Source organism: Xyrauchen texanus, chromosome 3 (genome assembly GCF_025860055.1).
Source record: "Xyrauchen texanus isolate HMW12.3.18 chromosome 3, RBS_HiC_50CHRs, whole genome shotgun sequence".
Taxonomy (NCBI): domain Eukaryota; kingdom Metazoa; phylum Chordata; class Actinopteri; order Cypriniformes; family Catostomidae; genus Xyrauchen; species Xyrauchen texanus.
This window is the reverse complement of record NC_068278.1, coordinates 50796964-50820290: the sequence shown is the minus strand read 5'-3', so window position 1 is coordinate 50820290 and position 23327 is coordinate 50796964. Positions and strand designations below refer to the sequence as shown.

The following is a 23327-nucleotide window of genomic DNA, read 5'->3' as shown; positions in this document are numbered from 1 at the left end:
CACCACCAAGATGCCACTGTTGGGCCCTTGAGCAAGGCACTTAACTCAAAGTTGCTCTGGGGGATTGTCCCTGTAATAAGTGCACTGTCAGTCGCTTTGGATAAAAGCATCTGCCAAATGTAAATCGTATTCTAGACTTTTGAAGACCTCATATAGACTCATTCTGTTCATAAATTAAGCTAAATAGATACACCCTAGCCATACCATAGACACTTGTTGGCATTTTTAGACTATATATTGGCCAAGACAATATTTGGCCATTTATAAACCATTTTACAAGAGAGAGCTGTCCTTAAAAGTTGTTTTTAAGAGGCTTTACAAGTACAGCGAACAAATACACAAACAGACAGAAGCTCTGTTACAATACCTAGTTAGATGCCAACCTAGGCAACAATTTTATGCACCATAAACTCTCAGGATGCGAGGCTCTCTACTGTCTTGTCAGGGCAAATTCTAAAGCATCTAAAGCAGCATAGCATGCATATATTACAAAGAGGAGAGCATTGTGACATGCAAAGTATGAAAATCCCTCCAAGATTTTCGAAAGAAACAAACTTTTCAGCACTGAATGAAATATATTTATAGTCTGAGTTAGAGCTGTCAAAATTAACATGTTAATGCATGAAATTAATTTTAAAAGTTTAATTCGTTCATTTTTCTTAATTGTGATTAATGCATTTACTGTTAATACAGCATAAACACTGGTTGGAAGGGCGGAACCTTTGCGAAGTGTTCGCCCGGAGTCATTACACTGACGCACACACACAACAGTGCTTCATGTCAGTGATAAAGTAATGGAGAAAGGACCTCTTAATGCTATTTGTTATACAACACAAGTCCAGATGTGTGACTTGTGATAGAACTTATTTTTCAGCCTATGCAAGGTGCATTTTAATTACCACAGAATCATGGCAAGTCTTAACTATCACCAAAACACAGAATGAGATGTTTTTTTCTGCAAGCACTTTTCATGTGGAGTTCAAAGCGGCGCTAGACGCTGTCGCTGAAGCACTGACGTGAATCATGAACTTGGCTTCACGAATGGTATAAAAAAGTGGAAAGCTGCAGTCTACCAGCAGATTAATATTGTGAAGGATGAGATTTGAACAGATTTAATGCCCAATGCAATATATATGCAACCTGTGGGGAGACTAGTTATTTCATTTAGTCAACCTCCCACTTAAGACTTTGGGAAATGTTTAATGTTGCTTGAATTGGTGCTATTTTATTGCATTTTTATATTTATGCCATGGAAGGCTTTGTTTGGAAAATGTTAATAAAGCATTTAATTGTTACATATTGTTTTGCTTTCTTTCCTAAGATGGAAATACATTTATTTTGACAGGAAAAGAAGTATATATCGTTTCGAATTTCAGCATATTCAAAATCTGCGATTAATCGCAAATACAAATGTTAATCAACTAACAACACTAGTATTAATACATTTAAATCTTATTATAATGGGCTATTATACCCACTATTTGTTGGGAAATATGACGTGACACTCGTTTTTTGTCCAGAATGAAATTATTCAAAAATGCATAAAAAAAATTACATTTACACAAAATAATTACTTGAATACACCTCTTCTATGATTATGTATTTCCAATTAAAGAGTTCAAAGACATTTTAAAATAAACAAGTAAAAAATGTCATGTAGTTTAACCATGTGATGTTAAAAAATAAAGTTTCATTAAAAGCTAAAATTCTTTAAAAATGATATGTTAGAATGAGTAGTGCAGAATTATATTTTATTCCATATTATTTAAAAAATGTAATTCTATACAAATCAAAGTCATGTGGCGTAACCAACATGTAGGTAGCCATTTTGTAGTCATGTATTACATTAGCAAGCAACACGCAAACATCAAACTATTGAAATCAATTGTGAGTCTCATGTGCACTATATGTGAGAATCACTATTTGTGTGATGCATGTGCCATGCGATGTTGCTACCTATGTATAGCATTTCAAATCAGTCACTTACAGAATAATGTTCTATTTCACTAAGGTTCACAAGGTTTTGGAACAGAACTAATGTGTCTTAGGTGAAGAGTTAAACATTTTTGATAGCTTGTCTAAAATGGATGCATGAAGACAGAAAAACTAAAATGAGCAATAGGCCTGTAATACAAATACCTGCATGTTGAGAGAAAGAACTAATGTGATGGATAGAGAAAGAGAGAACCTGCTTTGCTACTCACCTTTAAACACCACAAACATAGGGGTCTATAACTGCATGGTTATTGTGATATAATGATATGAGAGCAGTGCACTGAGCCTCTCTCTCACTACAGGTGTGCACCTTTGACTCCTGTGATCTCTGATTACCTTCCTCCACAGGATGAAAGAGGGATGAGTTTATGAGGGGCAGGTGAGACATATTACCACCCACGGCTGAAACTTTAGACATGATCTAACTGAGAGCTAGAGACTTTACAACTGGAGGAAAACTAGTAAACTAGTAATTATTATTGTGTTTTCCTGTCTGTTAACATGGTCCTGCTTAAGGTGACATACATGAAAAATTACTACTTTTTACTACTACAAAAAGAATGAAGATGAAAATAAAATAGGGGAAGATAAAGGGGTAATGCAAATCAGCTTTTTACACAGGAAATATTGTTTGATGTTTCTGAGATGTCTCCTAATAAAGATATATAGATATACACACACCACAGTTAGTTCCGGTCCTTAAATCTGATTGGACGAGAGACGTTCCATGAGCACTGATGATGTGACACGCAGTGTGTATCAATCCGCTTGTGTTCGTGCTGTTCTAAAATAAAGTATATGAGCAGTGCATATCTGTTAGGAGTTGCTGTCTTTAATTTTGAAATTACATATGTTAGCCAGCAGGTGGTGTCAAAAGATAATTTTGTGTGTAATATGAGCCAGTTGGTGACATAAAGTGAATCCTTAAAGTGAAGTCATTGTTTACAAAGAACAGTGCTCCGTGATCGCTCGTATTACTAATACATTACCAAAGCTAGGAAATAGCTTTAAACAGCTTTAAACCGACAACTTCAGGATAAAGACTCATCACTGCTGAGAGACACAACAGACTGATTTATCACAGAACTCAAGGTACCTTTTATCGTAATTTCCACATTGGATACATTCTGTTTAAAATGGCAGAGAACATCGTTGTTTCTATAGTGAATGACTCTTGCGCACTGGCTACCGCGAAATAGAGAGGAATACCCCCGCTTGGATGTCTATTTTCCACTGAGAAAGCAGACCTTCAGAAAGCAGACAGCATCTCTGATTGGGTGTGGCAACAGGTGATATCTCTCTCTCTCTCTCTCTCTCTCTTGCTCTCTCACACACACACACACACATCCATCCATCCATCCATCCATCCATCCATCCGTCTATCCTTGCACAAGCCGTGATACTATTTCTGAAGTGAACATTTTGAATTACTAACAGAGGCTTGGATGCATCATTTGTTTTGAACCAGTAACGGCAGATTCTGATCGGTCGCGTAATAAAGTAGTTCCATGCACAAATGCGTTTTTATGACCATACTCAGTTTTTCCTAATTTTTAAAAATGTACTTGATCATTCAACTGTTGTATATAAGCAATATCACACTTGCAGTCGTGCAATATGGCCCTACATCAGCACTGCTGTAATTACCTACGGCACTCTGCCTGCGGCCGAATCACAGCAATACTGATGTAGGGCCATATTGCACTCTTGCTCCTGTGATATTGCTTATATAATACAAACATATATATATATATATATATATATATATATATATATATATATATATATATATATATATATATATATATATATATATATATATATATATATATATATATATATACACACACACACACAAACATGAGTTTCCGGCCCAGGTGAGCTTTATGACTTCATCACATATCAAGATTATATATGACAAGAGTAGACATTTCAGTAGGAAATTTCAAACTAATTATTTGCTAGATATTATACCATAAATTACTTTCAGCAGAAAGAGAAGCAAAGCACATAATGTCTTTTTGCTACAAACCTGCAGTTAATAGCAAATTTGCAGCCATTTTTGCCAGAATTGTTTTCTTAAGGTTATTTTTTTTTAAACAATGTGAGATAACACTGACAAATATATTCTAAGGTACGACAATTAAACACACACACACACACAGAAATTTTATAATTTCACCAAACAAATTAATGGTTTCAAATGTAAAACATTTCAACACACCTCTTCTGATTCCTTGTGTGAATGACGATTGCCATCACCATGACAACCACAGCCAACACAGCACCAATACTGCCCAGAATGATGGCCAGAGTATTATCTGTGGATACATGTGTCAAAAAACATTTGTTAGTAAACAATATTTAAAAATAAATGATTGTGGATTATAAATTTAAAGAAATAGGGACGTTACCTTACAAAAAATTTACAAAAACCATGGTATTACCATGATTTTTGGACATAAACCATGGTAATAGCAAGGTATTTTTTATGTACCTTGGATTTGGATATGAATATGGTAATCAGTCTTCATTACCATAATATACATATATACAAATTAGCATACTAATACTAATCACTGTGCTACGGTACAGCCACAGTACTCAATTTGCAAGGTTTGTCAAAATGATTGCTGTCCAATGTCTGCTATAGTTGCAAACACATTCGTGTCACAGAACAAAACAATAATTAGTGATCTATCTGAATCATCATGGTAAAAGGAGCAGTGGATGTTTGACTCCCCAATTTATTGCCTATCCATACTATTTGTATTTGGCAAACCTGTTTTGCTAGTCCAGTTGGTGCTATCAAAAACAAGCTGAAAAAGCACAGCCTCTGATTTCCTTTCTGAAGTTTCTAATTAATATCTCCATATGTTGCACATACCTCTTTCTGCCATTTGACCACAGGATAGGAGTGTGTACTCTTGTGTGTATGGGGCCCTAAATAACTTATATCTCAGAACCAACACATGCAGGGTGACTGTACCATGCAAATAGAAGTGAGTATGTGTGTGTGACTCTGAACTGGTCCAAGGGCACTCAGGCCCCTTTTACATCTTCAGCCTCTTCCTATCACTACATCCATTTACACCCTCCAACTCTTTTTCTTTCCAGTGATTATATATTCAAAATGAGGATCCTATGGACATAAAAGAGGAAAGGTCATATAAATATTGAAGATGAGCATGCGTTATGCAACTCCCTCAAATTCCATTCCCTCTGAACTCATTCAATTACTATTAATTAGTAGTACTTACTGTAAGCATCACCAGTAGTATTTTTCAAAATCCTTAACTGCAAGTACTACACTTTGGGATGTAGTTCAAAACTTTGGTTGGAAATTTAGGACAAATTTTTATTCAGAACCGGTTGCATTTTTTAATTTATATACTGGCACGTTTGATTTTAAATGACTTTCAGTTCTATTAAAGGTTCTAGAATGTGCATTTTTCTGCCAATACGGACGGAACATTGTACAAAAATATTCTGGCAGTGTTTCCCGCTACGCTAATCAGTGGCAACGATTCTTTTTTTTTAATTTTTTTATAACGGAACCGTTTTATTTTTATGGCTTTCGGTTTGGTTAACGGTACTTTTGTATGTGCATTTTTCTGCCAATATGGTCGAAAAATATGGGATCAATTCCATGCCACATATATTTGCAAAAATATAAAGTATTGCAAAATAAAATAAAGTTTTGCAAAAGAAAAAAAGTATTGAGCAAACAACAAAAAAATATTTTAAACAAAAATGAAGTATCACAAACGTAAAATAAAGTATCGAGAGAATAAAAGAAAGTTTTGCAAACAAAAATAAAGTATTGCAAAATATAAATAAAATATAGCAAAAACCAAGATATAATTAATTGCAAAAATCAATGACTGTTGTAAAAGAAACTAAAGAACTTTTATCCTTTTTTTATCTCTGCGACAGATTTTTAGGCAGCAATGATTTTGCCACACATCTTTTTTTTTTGCAATGCCTACTAATTATTTTGCAATGCTCCTTTTAATCTGCATTTCCATCACGTGTGAGCTCGTGATACCGTTTTGCCTTTGTGCTTCACTTTTCTGTGCGTTTCACTTTATGGCACTGTTTTGACGTGGGGGTGGAGTCAGGGGATTGGGGCGTGTACAACGGGCTCAGTGATGCCTCCCTGGAAGTTACGTCATTAGCTTGAGACACGGATCAAACATCATGGCTGAGCACAGGCATGCAGGTGGATCTCAGGTATAAAAAGTTGATTGTTTCCTTTTATTTAATTAGCATTAAATGTGCTTTAACAGCGTTTGCTTCAGATAAAGAAGTTAGAGATCAGTTAAAGCGGTGGATTTATTAGTCATACTCGCTAAAATAGCCAGCATCTGCAGTTTTTTCTCTCTCAATTGATTGGACTATTGATTGATTCTTATGTTTATTTTATAGATTATAATTGTCTATACCATAGTATGTTGATTCTAAAAAAAAAAGTAAACTCCATATTTAAAAATATATAAATTAATAGATGTTACATTATCACTGTTCTGCCTAAAAATCTGTTGCAGAGATAAAAATTTCTTTAGTTTCTTTTACAACAGTCATTGATTTTTGCAATTAATTAGGCTATATCTTGGTTTTTGCTATATTTTATTTATATTTTGCCATTCTTTATTTTTGTTTTTCAAAAATGTCTTTTTTTCTCTTTATACTTTTTTCTTTTGCAAAACTTTATTATATTTTGCAATACTTTATATTTTAGCAAATATACACTCACCTAAAGGATTATTAGGAACACCTGTTCAATTTCTCATTAATGCAATTATCTAATCAACCAATCATATGGCAGTTGCTTCAATGCATTTAGGGGTGTGGTCCTGGTCAATACAATCTCCTGAACTCCAAACTGAATGTCAGAATGGGAAAGAAAGGTGATTTAAGCAATTTTGAGCGTGGCATGGTTGTTGGTGCCAGACGGGCCGGTCTGAGTATTTCAAAATCTGCTTAGTTACTGGGATTTTCACGCACAACCATTTCTAGGGTTTACAAAGAATGGTGTGAAAAGGGAAAAGCATCCAGTATGCGGCAGTCCTGTGGGCGAAAATGCCTTGTTGATGCTAGAGGTCAGAGGAGAATGGGCCGACTGATTCAAGCTGATAGAAGAGCAACTTTGCCTGAAATAACCACTCGTTACAACTGAGGTATGCAGCAAAGCATTTGTGAAGCCACAACACGCACAACCTTGAGGCGGATGGGCTACAACAGCAGAAGACCCCACCGGGTACCACTCATCTCCACTACAAATAGGAAAAAGAGGCTACAATTTGCAAGAGCTCACCAAAATTGGACAGTTGAAGACTGGAAAAATGTTGCCTGGTCTGATGAGTCTCGATTTCTGTTGAGACATTCAGATGGTAGAGTCAGAATTTGGCGTAAACAGAATGAAAACATGGATCCATCATGCCTTGTTACCACTGTGCAGGCTGGTGGTGGTGGTGTAATGGTGTGGGGGATGTTTTCTTGGCACACTTTAGGCCCCTTAGTGCCAATTGGGCATCGTTTATATGCCACGGCCTACCTGAGCATTGTTTCTGACCATGTCCATCCCTTTATGGCCACCATGTACCCATCCTCTGATGGCTACTTCCAGCAGGATAATGCACCATGTCACAAAGCTCGAATCATTTCAAATTGGTTTCTTGAACATGACAATGAGTTCACTGAACTAAAATGGCCCCCACAGTCACCAGATCTCAACCCAATAGAGCATCTTTGGGATGTGGTGGAATGGGAGCTTCGTGCCTTGGATGTGCATCCCACAAATCTCCATCAACTGGATCCAAGATGGCGGCGTGGTAGCACGCAGCGGCCACTCCGGATCCACAATGGTGCTATTTTTGTTAAAAAAGCCCGACTTTTGCAACACATGGACATCGGAGCAACCAGTGTTCGTGTCTACCATCGCCAGACACTACTCAAATATAAGACTCATGCAAAAACCAAGCTGCATGATGACCTGCAGGAGGCGCTACGCGTACTCGGCTTGCTGCGGAGACCAGGCCTCCAGAGGCGTAAAGAGGGCGGGGGTCCATGCTAGGCTAAAAACAAACCCTAGCCGGCCGGCTCTCCCGTCTATCCTGCTCTCTCCCTGGACAATAAACTGGACTATATCCGATTCCAGCAGGATACGCAGCGTGAGTTTAGAGACTGCTGCGTCTTTGTTTTCATGGAGATGTGGCTCAGCGACAGAGTTCGGATGCCGCCATTCAGCTAGAGCGGGCTCGCCTCGTTTAGTGCCGACAGAAATACAGCTCTCTGTGGTAAGACTTCGCGGTGGTGGCTTGTGTGTTTACATCAACACGGAATGGTGCAAGAACTCTATGCTAGTCTCTAGTTACTGTTCATCAGCTGTTGGAGCTTGTGACTGTTAGATGCAGACCTTTTTATCTACCACGGAATTCACCACTGTTTGCATAACCGGGTTTACATTCCCCCAGCGCTAGCAGCTAAGGAAGCGCTCTGTGAACTGTATGGGGCTATGAGCGAACTGCAGAGCGCTCACCCCGACGGACTGTTTATTGTCGCCGGAGATTTCAACCATGCAAATCTCAAGACAGTGCTCCTAAATTCCATCAGTATGTGGACTTTGCAACGAGAGGCGAGCAGCTTGATCTTGTTTACACAAACATCCCAGGCGTGCAGGTGGAGCCCGCCCCCACCTCGGCTACTCAGACCACATCTCTGTTATGTTAATTCCAGCATACAGACTGCTCGTCAGGCGCACAAAACCGCTTCAGAAGCAGGTGAAAACCTGGCCAGCAGGAGCCATCTCTGCTCTTCAGGACTGTTTTGAGTGTACTGACTGGCACATGTTCAGGGAGGCTGCAACATATGGCGATTCTACCAACTTGGAGGAATACACAGCATCAGTGACCAGCTACATCAGCAAGTGCATTGATGATGTCACTTTCTCAAGACCATCACCACACGCTCCAACCAGAAGCCGTGGATGACTCGTGAGGTGCGCCGCTGCTGAGGTCCGAGACTCCGCCTTCAGAGCAGGCGATAAGGCAGCCCTAAGAACAGCTAGGGCCAAACTGTCACGGGCAATCAGAGAGGCAAAGCGCCTGCGCCCAGAGAATCCACAGTCACTTCCAGGACAGCGGTGACCGCGGCGCATGTGGCAGGGCATCCAGGCCATCACCAACTACAGGACAACATCAGTTGCCTGTGACAAAGATGCCTCCCTTCCAGATGCGCTGAGCGACTTCTGCTTCGGTTTGAAGTGCAGAACGGCGTGATGGCGAGGAAGTCCACCCCTCCTCCCAACGACCAGGTGCTCTGTCTTACCACGGCAGATGTGAGGAAAACTCTACGTAGAGTCAACCCGCGGAAGGCTGCTGGACCAGACAATATTCCTGGCAGAGTGCTCAGAGGATGTGCAGACCAGCTAGCAGATGTTCTTACCGACATCTTCAACATCTCTCTGAGCAGCGCCGTTGTTCCAGCGTGCTTCAAGGCCACCACCATCATCCCCATGCCAAAGAAGTCTTCAGTGTCCTGCCTCAGCGACTACCGTCCCGTCGCGCTACACCCATCATCATGAAGTGCTTGAGAGGCTCGTCATGAGGCAGATTAAGACCCAGCTGCCCCCTCACTAGACCCACTGCAGTTTGCGTATCGTTCAAACCGTTCAGCGGACGATGCCATCACCACAACCCTCCATCTGGCCCTCACCCACCTAGACAATAAGGACTCATACGTTCGAATGCTGTTCATAGATTTCAGCTCAGCATTCAACACAATCATTCCCCAGCACCTGATTGGAAGCTGAACCTGCTGGGCCTGGACACCTCCCTCTGCAACTGGATCCTGGACTTCCTGACTGGGAGACCTCAGTCAGTCGGATCGGGAACAGCATCTCCACCACCACCACACTGAGCACTGGGGCCCCCAGGGCTGTGTGCTCAGTCCACTGCTGTTCACTCTGCTGACTCACGACTGTGCAGCAATGCACAGCTCGAATCACATCATCAAGTTAGCCGATGACCACGACCGTGGTGGGTCTCATCAGCAAGAACAACGAGTCAGCATACAGAGAGGAGGTGCAGCGGCTGACGAACTGGTGTAGAGCCAACAACCTGTCCCTGAATGTCGACAAAACAAAAGAGATGGTTGTTGACTTTAGGAGAGCACAAGGTGAACACACTCCGCTGAACATCGGCGGCTCCTCTGTGGAGATCGTCAAGAGCACCAAATTCCTTGGTGTTCACCTGGCGGAGAACCTCACCTGGTCCCTCAACACCAGCTCTATCACCAAGAAAGCCCAGCAGCGTCTCTACTTTCTTGAAGGCTGAGGAAAGCACATCTCCCAACCCCCATCCTCACTACATTCTATAGAGGGACTATTGAGAGCATCCTGAGCAGCTGCATCACTGCCTGGTTTGGGACTTGCACCGTTTAGGACCGCAAAGCCCTGCAGAGGATAGTGAGGACAGCTGAGAAGATCATTGGGGTCTCTCTTCCCTCCATCAAAGACATTTACAAAAAACACTGTATCCATAAAGCAACCAGCATTGTGGACGACCCCACACACCCCTCACACAAACTCTTTACCCTCCTCCCGTCTGGCAAGAGGTACCGAAGCATTCGGGCCCTCACGGCCAGACTGTGTACAACTTCTTCCCCAAGCCATCAGACTTCTCAATACTCAGAGACTGGTTTGACACACACGTGTCCTGAGTTGCACTTTAATAACTGTCACTTTATAACTGTCTGCTACCTCAATAACTGCTATGTGCATAGAACATTATCTCATAGTATGTTATGTTTACATTTTTAGAAACTGTCATCTTTTTGCACTACTGAGTACTGGTCGGCAGCTGCACTGTCTATTGTCCTGTTCATTGTCAGTAATTTGTTGTACTGTCCTGTACTTTTTGCACATGTTTGCACGTGCACTTTATATAGGTATATATAGGTAGTTTATATAGGTATTTTATTTCGTTGTGTAGCCTCATGTGGTCCTATGTTGGTCCTTTGTTGTTTTTATGTAGCACCATGGTCCTGGAGGAACGTTGTCTCGTTTTGCTGTGTACTGTACTAACTGTATATGGTTGAAACGACAATAAAAACCACTTGACTTGACTTGAACTGCAAGATGCTATCCTATCAATATGGGCCAACATTTCTAAAGAATGCTTTCAGCACCTTGTTGAATCAATGCCACGTAGAATTAAGGCAGTTCTGAAGGCGAAAGGGGGTCAAACACAGTATTAGTATGGTGTTCCTAATAATCCTTTAGGTGAGTGTATGTGGCGTGGAATTGACTCCATAAATGACTCTTATTAGCCGGTTCTTTTGAATCTACAGAAAACTTAGGATTAGTGCTTTGAAACAAACACTTAACATTAAATATGAGCAATAAAAATAGTGTTACTTGCCTTAGCAATCACCACTAATGATGCTCAGCATTCAAATCAGCTAAAAGCACTCAATGATGTATATATACAGCACTGTCTTTGCTTCATTGCAATGAGTCAACGGGATGCTAATGTCAACAGTGCAGGCCTCATTGTTTTTGCACATGACTAGACACTCAAATGCACAAGGCAACCTGGACTAATACTGTTGACACATTCCTTTGGGAACAGGAAAAACAGGCAAGATAGACTCGCACTGTCAGTTTCATTCTTCATCATACTCCTCTCTCTGTTGTTGTGTTTGATCTGTCATACTGCATTTTCACCAGTGGCAATGTCCGTCATTACCTACTCCTCTCCTTCTCTCTCTCTCCCCTCCCATCATTCTGTTCTGCGTCCTCCTGAAACAGTGACTGTCGCATTGGGTTGTGTGTTTACATCGGATTGTCCTCTCTCTCTCTCTCCCTGGAACTGCCATCTCTTTAAATTTTTTAGCACTTCCAATGTCCTTCCTAACAGTTGTGTAGTAGTAGTGACTTAAAGGGAAAGTGTAAGGGGGTTAAACGGAAAGGAGGCGGCGAGAACCGGCTTGGCAATATAAATAATGGTTTCATAATAAACAAAACCAAAAACACAGAATCATAAACACACAGAGCAGCTGCCTGTCATTCTCTCGCTCTCTCTCGAATGGTCATCACTGGCCGCCTTTATCCCTCGCGCACCCCCATCAGGCTGATTGGGGCGTTGTTCCAGCCCGGCCCCGCCCTCCTCCGCTCTACAGAAAGTTAATCAAAAAAATGAAAATCCTGCCATCATTTACTTACCTTCATGTTGTTTCAAACCTGTGTGACTTTCTTTTCTTTGTGGAACAGAAAAAAAGATGTTATGCTCAATATTAGCCTATGTCATCGTTCACTTCTATAGCATCTTTTTTTCCATATAATGAAACTGAATGGTGGCTGAGTGTGTCATTTTGGGCCCTTTCCCACTGGCAGTACTAAAGCCTGTTATAGGTACTTTTCCCCAGGACTTAGTACTTTTCGTCGCTTTCGCACCGAAGAAACTATAGTTCCTCGGAACAGTTTTTGGGGGCATATAGGGATTGTGGCAGACTGTAGGAGGTGCTGTGGCGGCCTGTGATTGGTCAAAAACCTATGACACACAAAGCATTGAGGAAGAAGAGGAGTCCACAGCCTCCATTTGTAAACAACTAGCTACTAGCGTGCTACTCAGAGGATTTTACAGTTTCCTTAACATAAATCAAATAAAACCAACAAAGTATTCCAAGAGGATCAACAGTTTTACATGTGTGTGTATGTCTGGGTGGGTTTGGGTGGTTTACGAGGAAATCTTTTCATATTACAAACTGGTAATTACAAGGGTAATACGCTATAAATGTGGTTTATGAGGACATTTCTAGTGTCTGAATTTAAATTGCTTACAAAAAACAAAAACAAAAACAAAAAAGTGACAGAAGGGTTAGAATCTATAGTTCATACAGTTTAAAAAGTATGTCTATGGAGAGTCCTCATTAGGATAGCTGGACCAATGTGTGTATGTGTAACTACATCGGGAGATATCGCATCTGTACTGTTTGTATTGTGTGACTTGTAATGGGGGATTAAAGTGGGAAAGGATGAGGCAGGTACCGGCTTGACAAACACATTTAATAACACTTTTTAGCATCCATAGAAACAAAAACATGCACTGCTTTTCAGCCAGCTGCATCAAATTCTGAAGACATTCAGACACGCGGACAAGATTCATATATCTCTCTCTCTTCCTCTGCCACTGTCTCCTCTCCTTAAATACTCCTGCCGACCCTCGCTGGAACACGAGGCCAGTGTGGCGCGAGGGTGGAAGTAATTTGCGACTTATCTTCTCGACCTCGCTCTGCCCAGACACTGCTCGGCTCCGCCCTGCTCACCACAGACTATATCCTACCGAACATAAAGTAATTTCTGGATTAGTACATCAAACTTTTCCTAGGATGATGGATATAAATAATCAGATGTTTATTGAGAGAAGGTAATTGAACTTGATTATACACTAAACCATCATCATGAAATCTAGTTTACATGAGGGAAGTATTGGGTACCTGTTACTGTGTGGTAATTTGCATCAAGACATATCAGTCAATGAGTGAGTATTTCAGTACAGTAATTTATGTTGAGTCATAAAAGCCTTTATATTAAAAGATTGTGTTGATAAATAGGTTTATAGTGCATTTTCAACATGTAGTCTACTAAATTTAGTGTGCGCTGCGTGGTGGTCTGACCACTCTTCTCTCCTCTCTGGCTGTAAAACTGTAAACTGAAGACACAGACATCCGAAAAAGGGAAAATGCTGCCTTCAGGGGACTGTATAAGGAGGTAGGATGAAATGAGGTGCTTTTTAAACTGCTCAAGACCAGTTTCCTTTTTGAGTTCCATTCATCCAAAAAAAGCTGTCGTTTAAACCATTAACTGATTAGGCTGCTGCCTACGTTTTTGGATGCAGCCAAAGCTCATGTAAAAAGCCCTAACAAAAGTGCAACTCCGATCCCGGTGTCCTCCAACATTCAGCGTTGTTGATATTGAATTGCGTGTTCCAACCAAGTCAGGAAAAAAATGGTCAATACTAGATGAAATCACTACAGTGGTAACTATGTGAATGCGAATGCAACAGAGGAAAAGTCTCCTCGGGTTTTCCGTTCCTTCTAGTTCTCATCTAGAAAGTTACTAAAGGAAAAGTACCAGGACTGTAGGTGGGAAAGGGCCTTATGTCTAACATAAACAGAGGAAAGGAAGTCATACGGTTTCCAAACAACGTGAGGGTGAGTGAATGATGATAGAATGTTATAATTTAGGTGAACTTTCCCTTTAAGAGTTGGGCATACTGTGAATTTATCAAGACTCTGATTGTACACACGTGAACGCATGTGCACATGGTAAAAAATGTGAAAGTGTGCAAATATATGGTAGGTTCTACATCACTGCATAAAATGTGTAACAAGCATAAAATTGCATAAAGCAAGCTATTAACTGGTCTGTAGATATCATATGAAGATGAAAAATGCATTCCCGCATTCCCAGTGTAAGAAGGTTTCTTGCTGACTTGATGTAGGCCTACTATTAAAAACCATATTTAAACAAATATCCATTTAATTGACAGGTTTGATTAAATGGTCTTTTTAATACAACCTTAAGGGTAACATTTTATAATAACAAACAAATTTAATACATAATGACCTGTTTAACGCAAATGCAACACAACATAACATAGCGTGGTAACAATAACTGTAACTTGTAACAATACATAACACAAATTAAAGTGTTACCATACTGGTACTGGTATTAAAAAGAGGAGTGGTGGTGGCGTAGTGGGCTAAAGCACTAAACTGTTAAGCAGAAGGTTGTCGGTTTGATCCCCACAGCCACCACCATTGTGTCCTTGAGCAAGGCACTTAACTCCAGGTTGGTCCGGGGGGATTGTCCCTGTAATAAGGGCTCTGTAAGTTGCTTTGGATAAAAGCGTCTACCAAATGCATATATAAATATCTAATTTTTTTTTACCAGTAATGTGGGTAGTAAAACCTTATAATTACTTTAATTTATTGTGTAATTTTTTGATGTTCAAATACTTTCTCATATCTGTAACAAGCAATAGTGAGACAAACAGACCCAAATGCAGAGGAACAGTTCAATGGATTAATTTACAATAAATGTGAGCAGTCACCGTGGATGACGAGGATCCCGGCAATGGCTACAGCAGACGGGAGAAATGACAGAAGCGCACAGACATTGTGACCAGAGCAGAGTTGTGCATTACCAAACAAGGATGCCCCAACACTACCGGTACCGATAAATTCCCTTTAGCTCCGGAATCAACCAAGGCAGAAACCGTGTGACAGGCAGATCCATACTGCAGCCGGCGCCGATAGAAGTGTCTGAAGTCCAGGGGTTTGTCCAGTGCTGTTGCGCTCGCCAGTAACCACTTTCCAACTGATGAGCATTGTCTTTTATCAGACAGGAAGCAGAGAGATGATCAGAACGAAAGCATAGTCCATTAAAGAGATGTTGCTATGTAAGATTTGGGTTTTTCACACTTGCATCGGCTCAGTGTCAGGCTGTGATACTGGTGAGTTGGCTGAAGAAGCAGACCAATTAGGAGGATCAGCCACCCGGGTAGGTGGAAAGCAGCAGCGATGGGTATAGGTTTAGCCATTGATCGACCAGGATAGCCAGATCCACCAAGTCATCTTGTCCAGGATGTCGTCGGAATGCACATGCAGAAATCGATCCCACATGGTGTGGCCATTCCACTAACAAGAAGCAGCCAGGGTGAAAAATGTAATCACAAAATCTGAGATTCATTGATCTCCTTGAGACAGTCCAGATAAGACCCTAGCCACCTCCCAAACTTGAGCCGAGCAATCAAACACTCAGTAGAGCTCTGTGGAAAAGGCATAATCTGAAACGCAGAAGGGATGTCAGTTGTCCCACATGGCAGTGCACCATTCGCCAGCCATTCCGGTGAGGAGTGTGATTACACAAGTCACCTTCATCGTTACCGACATGAAAGTAGAGGGCTGTAAAGTGAAGAACAGGGAACATTGCGAAAGGAATGCGCTACAGGATTCAGTGGGAATGCAGGCTTCAAAGTGTCCAGAAAACAGGGGAACCGCCGGAGATGGTAAGGATGCTTTCTGAGAGGGGCCAGCATTGGGAGGTAGGCAGAGCTACTGCACGACAGAGGTGAGCTCGGCGAGCTGTGAAGCCATCATCTCCAGAGCCCGGTTAGAAGCAGAGATTTTAGCCTGCTGATATCCCATCAAGGCTCCCGACTGAGGGAGGGCTGACTAGGTCCATACTTGGCTAGATTGTTCTGTACCGAGTGAGACAAGACAAAGAGACCCAAATGCAGAGGAACAGTTCAAATGATTTATTTACAATAAATGTGAGCAGTTACTGTGGATGTCGAGGATCCCGGGAGAGATGACACAAACGCACATGCTGTGGCCATGCCCGGGCCAATCCATAAAGCGTGTGTTCGTAGAATGAGTGTGCGTTGTGGAAGTCAGGAATAGATGCATGAAATCCTCCGTTGAAGCTTAGTGAGGTGCCCAGCAGGGTAGGGCGATCTAGCTCTTGACACGCGGGCAAAGACAAGGTATCCTCTGTGGAAACCCATCTGACATGCAGCGAACTAAAAGGCAACCACACACCTGACACGTGGGCAACCAACAGATACACGAGACAGGACCAACTAGGGAGAGAGCATGAGGTTGGTTACTTCACACCAAACAACAATCTAGTAAAGATACAGGGAACACGAAGGGCTTAAGAAGGGAGTGAATTAGAGGAGAACAGGTGTTACTCGGCATGCTACTCAGTGGAACTGAGTGGAACCACGAACACGAAGACGTGAAAACGGTTCCTGACCCAGATATAAGACCGGACTTTTACACTAAAAACAGTGGTGGGATCAGAATCTCTCATCACAATGGACTACAGTCGATAAACAAACCGGAGTGAGCATGTTGGCTGCAGTTCTGTTACTCTCGCTCCAAACGTGAAGAAGTTTGTTTAGAGAAGCACACATTTCTCGTCTTCTCCATAAGTCTGATCATGGACAGGATAACATGATGGCTTGTTCAAAAACAAAGGTTTCCTTTCCATCGTGCGAATGTTACCAGGATTTAGGACCACAGGGTTAACCGCGCTCCGCTAATAACTTTACACAGACGAGGTTAGTAAGCAATTTTTTCACACTCATGTTAACACGTATTATGTATTGCAGCTGTACTTTTTAAACGGTGTGAATTTCATATATTGTGTATTGAACCCGTTTACTTTAAATATGTGCCATATAAGATTATTTCTTTAAAAAAAGAGGGATGAGTCTAAATAATTGTCCGTGTTATTCAACATTACGGCACAAACACTGTCAATACAGTTTAACTTGTATTAAATCAGAACCATTCTTTGTAAGAATAAATATCTATGAATTTATTTTAGGTCTCTAAGCAGTCCTGATTTTAGTGGCAATGCCTGCTTTCACTTCATTCCCAAAAGTTCAAACAAGATATTCAAATATTTAAATCTTTGATGAACTTATCACCTTCAAACGTTTATACTTTTGTCCCTTGATATACAGGAAAGTGCCCCAAAGTGCCCCTTTGTTTTTGTTTTCTTTAACATTTTCATGTTTAGCCATCTCTATCGTGAGAAATTGCGTTTCACCCATCCCGTCCTACCCCCTTCCGACACACCCCCCTACCTTTTTACATATTTTCCCACCCCTTTCATTACCTTTTTTCAAGTCTGAGGTGTGAACAACTGGTGCTGAACTAGAGGGGATTCATGATACTTGATTTTGGCAACCCGTTCAGCCCCACACAGCAACATCGGTTCAACTAATGGCATGAGTTTTGGGCGGGACTATCTGTTAGTTTGAACAATGGCAGATGAAGTGTGTATTCAGAAAGCTGTTTGAAAACAACAGCTGCTTTCGAAATTGCATTCTGTCAGAGTATGTACTGTTTTTGATGAAGGACGCCAGTAAATCAGTACTAACTTTAGGTATGCATGTGATTAGTATGAATAGATTTCGGACATACTTAATCCGGGAACGTGGGCATTGTCCCATGACACCAATATCTGACGTAATAACAACAGCCATGAAAATAATCTACTCTGGTTTTGTTCAACAAGCACCATTTAAGCACAAGGAACAAATTTCTTTGTACATACACAGTAGCACTTAAAGGTGAGAAGAACTCCCTGACTCGTGGTTGTCCAATATTTTTTTAAATCCAGCATTTTGAATGAGTGGATGTCTCCTCACCTCGCATATCGTATATGGTATTTTAAAGTGTCTAGTCAATCCACACTTTAGAATCTTGCTGGAAATAATAGGTCATGCGGCTGTTTCTTGCTTACTGTTTTATGAGTACAGAGGATTCAGACATACTACATTAGCATACTGTTTTTGGCATACTATATAGTAGGAAAGTATGGATATTCGGAAGCAGCAAAAAACATTATTTTTAATGATTACACTTGGTGGCGCCAGTTACACAGAAATTACACACTTTATCTTTAAGCTTTATATATTATAATACTGTGAGGTTGCCTAATGTAAACAAATGAAGTTGTTAAGAGTTAAAACTATAAATATAGCTTCATACAATACATAATGAAATTAATATGTTACCCAAATGACTAGTATTGAAATTAACATCATAAACATAATATCATAGGGACCAATTAAATGGTTATTAGTTTTATTTGTGTACCATAATGTTTTTTCTGTTCTGTTTAGCTGTAAAAAATGTCAAAAAATAAAAGTAAATGGAAATGGTCTGAAATATTAAAACTTTGGAGAAACAAGGATCACTGTCTGAAGCTAAAAAACAGAATTAAATTTGAACTCAGCTAACTTGGCCAACATCAACAAAGAGCATTAAAATGTAGCACTGGTGCAGTCAATATTTAAAAAAAGTATAATCATATAAATTGTGTAGAAATGCACAAATTTGTTCATGCGTCGGAATGAACAATAGTTACACTGTAAATGAGCAGAAACAATAAATGCGCTCAAAAAGTGCCAGGTCAAATGTCAGCTACCACACATCGTTACTTATTTTAAGGTAGGTATACGCAAAATCCTTATGTGGGCACTCAGCGTTTGCCTGAGTATGCCCTCAATTACACTTCTGCTTCTAAACCAATTTCCTTCCCTGTATCCACTTTTCTCCCATGTTGTGCCTCTTTATGGCTGGAAAGTTATATCCAATGTAATTAGACAAAGCAGTACAGCATCAGTCCCATATGTTAAGACTCAGGGCATTTACAGTGCACTGACGCACACATATACACACACACAGTCCAGATGGGCTTCACTCAGCCGGACCCATCCTTCCACTCATTCTAGCAACCAGTGATATTATCTCTCAAAACCACCAGATTTTCCTTCTAGTTAACCTGTGCCTTCATTTTACACTCACTTTTCTGCTTTCCCTCTGAATATGAACTGTGCAAGAATGCATGCAAATAACTAACCGTTGAGGGTTATGTGCTGGGGGTTCTGAGCACTGTAATGAGAAGTAAATTACAGGCCCTGGTGCGTCGCTTTGATCTCAACGCTCCTGACACGCTTGACAGGGATGTGGGCTAGATTGTCAACCTTTATCAGGCAGCAGCCAAAACAATAGAAAGAGAAGGAGAGAGCGAGAGAGAAAGTCGAGAAACAGATAAGAGGGAGAAAGATCGCTAGACCCCACATTGTCTTGGCACACAGCAGTAAATATAGGTTTAGTGGGACTAGCGTTTAAAGTAGAGGTGGAGCCCTGGGCCTCTCACTCACTAAGATGCTAAGACACATGTCAGCTCTAAAGAGCATGCAGACTGAGCTTCAAAACAAAGATAATGTCTGTAGACATGCTCAAGTCTACCACAAGAGTAAGATATAGGACCATGGCATGAGAACATTTAGGGAGAGAGAGAGGGAAAGACGAAAGAAAGATGGGTAAAGAGAGGATCATGTAAAGAGGAGAGAGTGCAAGACAGGTAGGGAGAGAGAGAGAGAGAAAAGTAAAGCATCAGTGCCAAAGGTTTGATCAGACCCTGGGCTGGCACATTACCCACCTGCCTAATCTCTGCAGTGTGAGTGGTAGTGTTATCTGTGAGGAAAACAATTTCACTGCAATTTCCTTATGGTAAATAATTCGCTTTTTAGCCTCTAGACGGTGGCAAGTGAACAATAATGCAGTAATGGTTATGTAATAAGAAAATTGCTCTTTCAGCACCAACTGTACACAAGCCATGCACGCTTATGTAACCGTGTGCGAGTTTAATGAAAAAAGCTTTGTACAGAAAGTTTCAAATAACAGCAAACACCTGTGTGTTAGAAAACAAATCCAGGTTTACACATACAAATTGAATAGATTTGGGAATTTTGTTTTTTAAGCAAAAACATGCCTAATAGCTGTTGTGTATCTTTGTAGAGACCCTTTGACATGAATATATATATATATATATATATATATATATATATATATATATATGAATTATATATATAATATATAAATTATAATTATAATATATAATATAATCATGAATTATATATATATATATATATATATATATATATATACAGGCTGGTTTGTGGTATTTCTATAACTGCTGATCTCCTGGGACAAAATCAAAAAACATCCAGTTAGCAGAAGTTCTGCGGGTGGAAATGCCTTGTTGATGAGAGAGGTCAACAGAGAATGGCCAGACTGGTTTGAACTGACAAAGTCTACAGTAACTCAGATAACCACTCTGTACAATTGTGTTGAGAAGAATATCCTCTCAGAATGCTATTCAAAGATGCTGGTTGGCGCTGTTTTGGCAGCACGAGGGGGGCCTACACAATATTTGGCAGTTGGTATTAAAGTTGTAGCTGATCGGTGTATATAAAAGAAAGAAAACAAACAAAAAAGATCAAAAGTAAAATAGAAAAGACATGGACATGCAATTTAAAGGAAATAGCTTAAGCAACTTAAGCAGGAATATAGAGAGTTTTTTGAGAATCAAATTATGATTTTTACTACCTGTACATTTTCCTGTATTATTACTGGTTTAACTTCGATTAAAGTGGTTAAAACAAGGTTACTGTAGTAAATGTATTGCAAGGAATGCAAAACTATTTCAGAAAAGAAAAATCCTGCCCTCTCCTCTAAGGGGCTCTGTACATTTTCATTTCAAATAGAGCAACAACAACAAAAAAAAGATGTTAACAAATTTGGATATGGCTTTCCTCGGGTTATGAGCAAAATAAATAAGAATACACTGTCCTGTTTTGTTCAACAACAAATATGACAAGCAGTCATACCTCAATCATGAATTTTGTAACTCCCGTTTGCTTTTCAAATGTAAGTTGCTAACAAGTTGCTACATAAAGGACTACAAGGGTTGCCTCATTCGTCAAGTTCATATCCTGGTGGTAGTATTTAGCAACTGGTAATCAACTCAAGTAAAAAAAAACAAAAAAACTCATAAGCTTCAAAAATAGTCATTTGCGGTAAGGCCGTGTAAAATTTATGTTGCAGAACAAAATGTTTCAAGTAATTTTAACCACAGTTCTTATTTTACTCATAAATCAAAAACCACTCTTTAAAAACACCTTGTAAATTTCCATGGCTCAAAAATGCTAATTCTCTTTCCTGTTGTATTAGGACAACAAATTGAATAGGTCTTTCATCAGCAAGTAACACACAGTATTTGCAAGAATTTTGACAAACTGTGTGCAGCTAACCATCAACTAAACACTGCCACTCCCACATTTATTTATTTTAGTGTTTATTTGGAAGATTTTCATTGCAAAATACCCAATTTGTTCACAATTACGTGTTTTTAGTAAATAAATATAGTTCAGATATGGCTCATAGGCCTGATGTTTTCGATAAACTTGGCTGTTGCTTTGTTTTTGTGCTCCGGTTACCAAACTAACCCCCCAAAAAGGACAGAGAAGCATCAGGGAATGAATTCTCAGCAGCTGCAGCACAGATAAGCGATTCATGTGTTTGATGGAGAGAGTCCAGATCAGATTCTAAACAGATCCGTCCTGTAGATGCGTATCGAGAGGAAGTATGCGGTTCCGCTCTAATGAGAGTGAGGGGTCAAGAGTTAACAAGCACAAGTACATCCAGGTTTGTCTGTATGACTGCTGGTGTCTCTGTCTTTGTGCTGGACTGTCAATCCACATGACTGATGGCTCAATGGGTTCTGTGAGCGTCTGCTTGTCTTTTAAGCATTATGTCCCATTCAACTTGGTTTATTAACAAAAATTAAATATTACATACGAATTTTAAACTGGGTCCCCTTGCATGCTAAACAAAAAGTGTTCCATTTGACTAACAGGACTTACTGTATGTAAGGTGCACTTAACAATGTGTCTGAAGAGAACAGTGCATGTTCAAGACTTCGAGTGTTTGGCTTACATGTGTGAGATCATTCATTCTTAAATGGAATAAACAAGAAAAAGTACAAACTCCACTGAATCATTCACAGCCTTCTGCAATTACAACATGTAGATGTAAACTTACAAAGGGAAACACTGCCACCTAATGGCAGTTCCATATTGAATCATTGCACAAGGACTGCTTACATTTATTTATGCGTTTGACACTTAAGTCCAAAGTGACTTATAGTGCATTGAAGCAAGTATAGTACATTATAGTACATACTTTTTATCAGTATGTGCATTCCTTGGGAGTCGAACCCATGGCCTTGGTGTTGTTAGAGCTATTTTCTGACTGTTCACCATAAAATAAAGGAATAGTTCACCATAAAATAAAATTCTGTCACCATTTACTCACTCTCATGTTGTTTCCAGATTGCATGACTTTCTTTCTTCTGTGAAACTCAAAAGGAGATGTTAGGCAGAATGTTCACTCTCCGTCACCATTCACTTTTATTGTATGGTAAAAAAAGTTCAATAAAAGTTGCAATGAAAGTAAATGGTGATTGAGGCTGTAATTCTGCTTAACGTGTCCTATTGTGTTCCATGACAAAAATAAAAAAAAACAATAAAAGTTTGGAACTACATGTTGATGAGTAAATGAATTAATTTTACATTTTGGGTAAACTTTCCCATCAGGTGTGTTTTTCCAATTGTACCTACCCTTCACACAGTGTGTATCCTGTCCAGACCACATGCCGTCCCCCTGACAGGTGCGTTCTTGGGACCCATAGAGATGGTAACCATTGTTACATGTGAACTTGACAGTCGCGTTCTCTAGGTAAAAGGTTCCTTCCTTCTGACCATGGTAAGGTGGAGATAACCAGCCACACGACTGCACTGAAACCAAAAAGTCACAGGTATTACAAATCCATGAAAAATATCTCATATGGATTACACAGTCTCATCACAATTATGATTATGTAATGCTGAAAATATCCA

The 23327-nt window shown here is 40.1% G+C and overlaps 1 protein-coding gene across 4 annotated transcripts in view; it reads right to left on the bottom strand.

Annotated features, from left to right (window-relative positions):
• susd2 (sushi domain containing 2) overlaps positions 1 to 23327 on the bottom strand; it is a 46374-nt gene that overhangs the window by 5173 nt on the left and 17874 nt on the right. For 3 of the 4 annotated variants that reach the window (XM_052110870.1, XM_052110859.1, XM_052110887.1), the window contains exons 13-14: positions 23049 to 23225; positions 4220 to 4316 (exon numbers count right to left, since the gene is read on the bottom strand). In XM_052110870.1, coding sequence (XP_051966830.1) covers positions 4220 to 4316; positions 23049 to 23225 — 274 coding nt within the window. Of the gene's footprint in view, positions 1 to 4219; positions 4317 to 13091; positions 13337 to 23048; positions 23226 to 23327 lie in introns of those variants that run through there. The other variant, XM_052110880.1, reaches the window with a different exon arrangement.